At 42.7% G+C, this 8,196-nt stretch overlaps 1 protein-coding gene across 1 annotated transcript in view; it reads right to left on the reverse strand.

Moving 5' to 3' along the window:
• dhfr (dihydrofolate reductase) overlaps nucleotides 1–8,196 on the reverse strand; it is a 47,101-nt gene that overhangs the window by 22,299 nt on the left and 16,606 nt on the right. The window contains exon 4 of the mRNA XM_043708196.1: nucleotides 1,775–1,901. Within this exon, the coding sequence (XP_043564131.1) occupies nucleotides 1,775–1,901 (127 nt within the window). The remainder of the gene's footprint in view (nucleotides 1–1,774; nucleotides 1,902–8,196) is intronic.

Raw genomic sequence — 8,196 nt, forward strand, 5'->3', positions numbered from 1 at the left:
TCTGTCCAAAACCGGCTTATCTTAGCCTTTAAAGCCATTCTAAGTTACAAACAGTTACTTTCTTTTAAAAGTATATAATAGGCAATTTTAATCAAAATTTTTTTGTTGGAACAACTTGTACTCATTATTTTTAGTCAACTTGTTTCAGGTACCAGCAGTCACTGTGAAGCCATTAACAAATGGTTACATTATCTTAACAGAAGACGAGAAAAGCAATAATGGAAAGGATACGCCCACACATGGCTGACTCACTAAAATGTCAGCCAAGAGATGAAAGGAAATTACATCAGTAAGATGACTATTACCCTTAAGAAATCAATCAATCTGAAACTGGAGATACACCATCTAGCCAACCTGAGATTGGTCAAATGCTGTTCTTGCTGTAGCTAACCAGAGTCCACGGTGCCACTGACAAAGCAGTAGTTACGTCTAGCAAGGGTTAATAAGCAGTAACCCATAGCAGTCAGGCTCACCTATCAAGGTGAGCAGCAAGTACTCCATTATACTCTTGACTTGAGCCTTATTACGTAGAGATGCGCTTAGGAAATGAACTCTTCAAGCAGTCATGGTGTTAACTTCTGGTAAATGGTGATTCCTAGTACACTGATGATAAATATCATTGTGGTGTGTTAGAGAGTTCATAAAGTGGCATCTAATCCTTGGTCACATTAAAGGGGAATGTTCAGGTGCAGACATGACTTAGTCAAGAGACATTAACTAACATTAACAGCCATTAACATTAGAGTCTAACATTCTGGAGTGGGGACACCAAAACAAAACTGACAGTGAGACAGCAAAAATGCCATTCAGATTGGCAATTCTAAAAATGTCTTGAATGCTCTGAAGGCACAGATTAAAATTTCACCACAGCAACTGACAGAATTGAAATCTGCTCCATTATGGCGAACATGAAACTTCCATAAATTGTTGTAAACACTCCCAGGCTCACTAATGTCCATCAGGGTAGGAAATGTGCCATCCTCACTTGGTTTGCCCTATGTGCACACACGTGATTCCAGACCCACAACAATGTGGTTCACTTCTAAGTGAGCCATGTAATGATCTAGCAATCAATTCTCAAGGGCAATGAGGGACATGTAATGAATGCTGGCTCTCAGTGACATCCACATCTCATGAAATAATAAAAATATATAGTATAAGAAGTGTGATCTATGGTACACTAGGGACAGGGAAACCTGTGTAATAAACACTAGCATCACCCGAGGGGCACACTGTTTTCACTGCCTGTGTGGGTGCCAGCTCTGTCTCCCAAAATCAGCCCCCAAACATGGACTGCCCAGTCCTTGTAATTTTAGCTCTAACTGTAAGAAGCTCCATCACACTTGGCAAATGTTCCCACACATTATTGCCAATTCCAGCAAAAACATTTGTCTTTCAAGTTAAGTGACACTAAAGTCATCAGCCCATGAACCCAATAGAAGAGGAGAGTAACTTAGCTAAGACTGCAAATGTCATCCCCAAAGACTGATAAAGGGTAGAATTTAACAATATTGTAGAATCCAGAGAGAAAGATTGATCTGATTTTTCCCTGTATTAGCTCTTTGAAAGAGCTAGCTAATTCGTCACACTCCTCTGCTCTATACCTCAGCCCTGCATTTCTTTTTTCCCCCCCCTTTTCTAACGACAAAATTAGCTTCAGATTTGTGGCAAAAAATTTGAATGCCGATCCTTCCAGTCTGTGAAAGATTTTACTGAAACTTCTGAATCATTACTATTCAAAATTGCAAACAGATAAGCAAGTTCAACATCGTACCTTGTAGAGGCTGCTCCCACCTATTATCCACACAAGATCCACTTTGTCCTGCAGCTCTGGTGAATCCAGGTGAACAAGTGCTGACTCCAGATCACGTGCTAGGTAATTCGCTCCTTTTGGCATCTCCCTGAGAATCACAACAAATAGTAATGATTTACTCCATTCATGGAAAGGCAGTGTCACTGCTTGAATGGTTACTAAATACAACAAGAATGACAGTTTAAAATTGGGGAAAAGTTTTTTGCACAGTGAGTGGTATTGCAAGCCTGCAGGATAATGGGGATAAGGCAGGAGAATGGTCTAACTGGTTGGGTGGTACAGTGGCTGGCACTGTTGCCTCACAGGGACCTGGGTTCGATTCTACCCAGTGGCGACTGTCTGTGGATTTTGTACATTCTCCCCATGTCTGCGAGGGCTCCCTCCGGGTGCTCTCGTTACCCCCGATGTCCAAAGATGTGCAGGTTAGGTGGATTGGCTAAGCTAAATTGCCCTGTAGCGTCCAGGGTGTGCAAGCTAGGTGGATTAGCCATGGTTACAGGGATAGGAATGGGGGAGTGGGTCTGAATGTGCTGCTGTTCGAAGAGTCAGTGTGGACCCAATGGATGGAATGACCTGCTTCCGCACTCAAGCACGGAGGATGTCACCTAGACAGGGGACGAAACGTCTGCAACACAAATTCCCAGCTCGGCGAACAGAACCACAACAAATGGACAAGATCCTGGACTTTTCCAATGCCTAAAATACTGGGCAGAAGTCTCCGCTCAGGTCTCAATAAATACACACAGCCAGAATGATTTCAGTCTGGGACTACCGTTCAATCTGGAATTCCAACGTAATTCTCCACTCCAAGAGAGCAAATCAACCAGAATTAACATTCTAGACTGAAACTAACTTTTACAACTTGGGCTACTCAACATAAGAACCTTTATAGATACTGGAAATTCAACTTCAATCAACACCCATTCACACGTACTCTTAACCATCAGGAAGTCAACTGACCTGAAAAGGGAACACCAGAAACACAATGGAGAACACAGATTTGAGAGGAGATAATGGACCACACAGTCTGTACATCTGCCAGGTCTGGTCTCACCAGGGAGAGCCTTTCTCAACAGCAAGCTCCTGTACTTACAGCTTCCCCACAGGCTCTAGCCCCATTAAGCAGCTTCAGAACCAGAAAGTTGAATAAAGAACATCATTGCAACAAAGGACATTCGAGACACACAGGCAGGGGATTTTTCTTTACTATCCGAAGAGTTTCCACACACGTCGGTTCCGAACAGAGAGAACTGATGGCAAGAACCTCAACAGCCTTCAACACAATTTTAAAAAAAAAAATTTGAACTGCATTTTCCTCACTGGTGAGCTGAAATTCCTTCGACTCCAAAGTTTCCAACCGAGCTAGCTGGGAGGGGAAGGTGGGTGCTGACAGTGCAGGAACTCCAAAGCTAGGAAGTCTGATTAAAGTTTTTGTGATTAAAATTGCTGTTTAACTTCAAATAGTGTTTAATCTGCATTTAAATTAATATGATGTGGAGGTGCCAGTGTTGGACTGGGGTGGACAAAGTTAAAAATCACACAACACCAGGTTATAGTCCAACAGGTTTATTTGGAAGCACTAGCTTTCGGAGTTCTGCTCCTTCATCAGGTGGCTGTGGAGCAGGATCATAAGACACAGAATTTATAGCAAAAGATCACAGAGATGTCAGCTTTTAAATAAAACCTTAAATTATCTCGAGAATGGGACTTAAAAGAAGTTCTGGGATTTATATATCAATGCACCAAAACCTGCAAACCATTCTAAAAGATGAAAGACTTAACAGCAATCTAGATTTGTTTGATTTATCATTTCAGTTGCATGTCAGTGATCTTTTGCTATAAATTCTGTGTCTGATTATCCTGCTCTACAACTACCTGATGAAGGAGTAGCGCTTTGAAAGCTGGTGCTTCCAAATAAACCTGTTGGACTATAACCTGGTGTTGTGTGATTTTTTTAAACTTTAAATTAAGAGTGTATTTAATTACTCCCCTCTGCATATTTGATTGTGTCAATTTCACTGTTTATTACATTTGCCTTTATTTCTTGTATTATACTTACCTTTTTGTATTTAAATAAACACAGATCCTTTTGCCCTGAAACACCGGTCTACTGCCTTCATTTCACATTCCCCAATTAAGTACCTGAACCAGAGATCTGGAGGTGATTCGAACCACCTAAAAATCAACAAATTACTGACTGCAAACCAGCATCCTACAGAAGGGCACTATCATTTGTTTTATGATTCTTTAAATCATCAATCAAGAAAATGTAACAGAGGCATTGCTGGCAGAATTTCTCCAGCATACTGACATCACAGATACACAGCCCAAGTCTCACGGCAATACTGGGAGTGTGGTGACAACTGTCAAAGAGTATGGCACTGGAAAAGCACAGCCAGTCAGGCAACATCAGAGGAGCAGGAGAGTCAACGTTTTCATCAGCCCTTCATTCCTGATGAAGGGCAAACACCCGACACGTCGACTCTCCTGCTCTTCAGATGTTGCCTGACTGGCTGTGCTCTTTCAGCACCACACTCTTTGACTTGGATCCCCAACATCTGCAGTCCTCGTGTTTTCGCCCATTGTTGACAACTGCTCTGCCCAATAAGACTCGCGTTGACTTGCAGAAGTCTTTGTTGTCAACACTTGTGGGCATAACCTTTCGCAGGTTGACCTGGCACAGTTGATCCAGTGTTGAATCTGTTCTTCAATGGGAGTCTTTTGAGTGAGGTGGCTGTCAAGGTAGGTGAAGTGGTCAACATATTCCTGAATACCGAGGACATCCTCGCAAATTAGTGTGGCTGTAGACAGGAGCATCTGACATGGTTTTCGTTGTCAAACAAATTCTAGGCAAAACGTTGAGAATGCCACCAGGAAGTTCTTATTGTAATTCGTTGACCAAAGCAAAACCAGTAAATATTAAGGCTCTAGAGATTATGGTCAAGAGATCTAAATTTTCAAGAAAGCTCACCACAAGGAGGCACCTGTGCCATGATATGACGTGACTCTAGCTGCATCTGTGCCAAAACTAAGCGCAAGTGAGGACTGCAGATCAGACTGGAGAGTGTAGTGCTGGAAAAGCACAGCCGGTCACACAGCATCTGAGGAGCAGGAGAATCGACGTTTTGGGCAAAAGCCCTTCATCAGGAATGAGGCTGAGCTGAGGGGGTGGAGAGGTAAATGGGAGAGGGGTGAGGCTGGGGGAGGAAAGTAGCTGAGAGTGCGATAGGTAGATTAGGTGGTGATGGGGGAAGAAGTGTAATGGTGACAGGTTGGAGGGGAGGGTGGGCAGATAGGTGGGAAGGAACATGGACAGGTAGAAAACGGTCATGAGGGTGGTGCCAAGTTAAAAAGGTTGGGACTGGCATAAGGTGAGGGGAGGGAAAATGAGGAAACTGGTGAAGTCCACATTGATGCAGTGTGGTTGGAGGGTCCAGAGGCAAAAGATGAAGCATTCTTCCTCCAGGCGTCAGGTGGTTAGGGAGTGGCAATGGAGGAGACCCTGGACCTGCATGTCCTTAGCAGAGTAGGAGGGGGGAGTTGAAGTGTTCAGCTACAAGACGGTGGGGTTGGTTGGTGAGGGTGTCCCGAGACAAATATCTCAAATTTATCTCATACAAGAAACTCTGTCTTGAATGGTGCCAAAATACAACTCCTACATCGACCCAGATCCTAACCCTTTGTACACCCCTCATTCTAACTGCTCCACTCTCGACAGCAGCGTTTCCAGATCTGCCAAAACATGCATCAGGCAAGAAGTGGATTGTATTAGTGTCTGTGCTCTATACAGTTATAGACAGAACATTTCAAACAATGGTGTATGCATGGAAAGGTGGCTCTCAACAGTTACTCTAGATTCTACCGGGACAGAGAGACAGAGACTGGTGCATCTCACATCTACTCAAGCAGAGAGGTGGGGTGACTTTCCTCTCTGAGAACCAATGTCCAAATCTGTGTTTATTAGGTCAGAGTTATACAGCACAAACAGACCCTTCAATCCAACATGTCCATTCCGACCAGCCATCCCTTCTCCCACTCCTCACTGCAGGATGTTGTGCCATTGCAGGCAGACACACACACCAGTTCAAATGTAGCTGCCTAACATCACCTAGAAAAACTTTAAGTGTCGCGTATTTTAAACTGCATCTGCAGGACTAAAGTTACTCTCTCTTATTTGGTAAAGGCCAAGATTTCTTTATTCTAATGCGGCTGATTTTAAAATCTCTCCCCACTCACACCTAAACAATAACAAAGAGCACCTAACTATTGTTACTTCAAATCGATCCAGAAAGATCAGTGTGGAATGGCTCACCATGAGCATAACCTGTACCTGTGAACATAAAATAAAGCACTTTGTTAACTTTGAGATGTTCTCAAATCAGGAATATTGGATACCTTACACAATTCCCTGATTGACTGGGTTTATTGCCACATGTACCTAAGTACAGCGAAAAGCTTTACGTGAGACTGTTCAGACAGATCACAGAGTGACAAAAAATGTTGGACAGCGAGAGGCATACAGGGTACACCACACAGGATATATGTGAGGCAAGAACACCACTATTAAGTTCATCATTTTAAATTAGAAAGTCCATTCATCAGTTTAGTTACGGAGAAGAAGCTGTTCTTGAACCTGCGGTGCATGTTCAAGCTTCTGTTTGATTGAAGAGGTTGCAGAACAGCATTATTTGGGACAGCAGGGGTCTTTGATAATGTTGGCAGCCTTTCCACAGCAATGACGTGCAAACGGAGTTCATGGATTGAGGGATGGCTTCTGTGATGATCGGGCTGTGCAGACAACCTCCTGCAGTTTCTTACAGTTCTGGGCAGTGCAGTTGCTGTACTAGGTTGTTATGCACTAGGACAGAATGCTTTCAATGGTACATCTGTAAATGTTTCAGGGCCTTATGTACTTACCAAATTTCCTGAGCCACCGAAGGAAGAAATGGTGTTGTTGTGCCTTCTTGACCATCAGACCTATGAGGAAAGTCTAGGACAGGATGTCAGTTATTGTCACTCCTAGAAACTTGGGAGTAATAGACATGTACAGCATGGAAACAGACCCTTCGGTCCAACTTGTCCATGCCGACCAAATATCCCAACCCAATCTAGTCCCACCTGCCATCACCTGGCCCATACCCCTCCAAACCCTTCCCAGTCATATACCCATCCAGATGCCTTTTAAAATGTTGCAATTGTACCAGCCTCCACCACTTCCCCTAGCAGCTCATTCCATACATAGAGATTACTCATGTACTACCCTCTGCGTGAAAATGTTGCCCCTTAGGTCTCTTTTATATCTTTCCCCTCTCACCCTAAACCTATGCCCTCTAGTTCTGGACTCCCCTCCCCCTCCCCCCACCTGAGGGAAGAGACTTCGTCTATTTATTGCGCAACACCAGGTGATAGACCAACAGGTTTTTTTTATATAGATATTTTTATTAGAAATTTAACATTTTACAAGTTTACAAAAATAAACAAAACTCTCAAATATAAACATTGATATACAATTAAATCAAATATACAATAGCCAAAATGTAACAAAAGAGAAAAAAAAACCGAAAAATAAAAATAAAACAAAACTCAACTATCTACTACTAATCAGAGTGTATATTTAAGTCTCTTACATGCTCGGAATGTGTTAACATCAGATGTAATAAAACCCATATTCGTGCGGGATTCCTCTCCTAAGGGGCCCCGGACCAGCCAGGTTTGTAATCTCAATTAAATAAAAGACCTTGTTGGGATAGCCGAAATATCTGTATTTATGTAATTCAAGAAGAGCTGCCATATTTTATAAAATAATTCGGTCTTTCGGTGCACCATATTTGTAAGGAAGTCAAGGGGAATACATTCCATAATAAATCTGTGCCAATTTGAAAGTCCAGGGGAGCCCTCAGCCGCCCAGTTCACCAAAATATTTTTCCTTGCACAGAAAGAAAGAATAGAAAATAGTCTCTTCCCGTACATGTCCAGGGAGGGAAAGTTCGAAAAGCCCAAAAGGAGAGATACAGGGTCCACTTTAATTTCCGTTCCTAAAATTTCTATCAGGGTACTTGCTACTTTAGTCCAATATCCACGGATCTTATGACAGGTCCATAAGCAATGTACAAGAGTGCCCACCTCTATTTTGCATTTAGGACACATTGGAGATGCTCCTGCCTTAAATTTTGCCAATCGGACCGGTGCTATATGGGCCCTATGAAGTATCTTCAGCTGGATAGCCTGGGTTCTGTTACAAAGAGTCATTCTTCTAGCATTTTCCCAGATATCATCCCACGTTTCTGTGGAGATTTCTAGTCCCAGATCCTGATCCCATGTTTTAAGCAGATTATCCATATCTCCCGATACTTCATCATGTAATAAATGATAAATAGTACTGA

This window comes from Chiloscyllium plagiosum, chromosome 2, assembly GCF_004010195.1.
Source record: "Chiloscyllium plagiosum isolate BGI_BamShark_2017 chromosome 2, ASM401019v2, whole genome shotgun sequence".
Lineage (NCBI taxonomy): Eukaryota > Metazoa > Chordata > Chondrichthyes > Orectolobiformes > Hemiscylliidae > Chiloscyllium > Chiloscyllium plagiosum.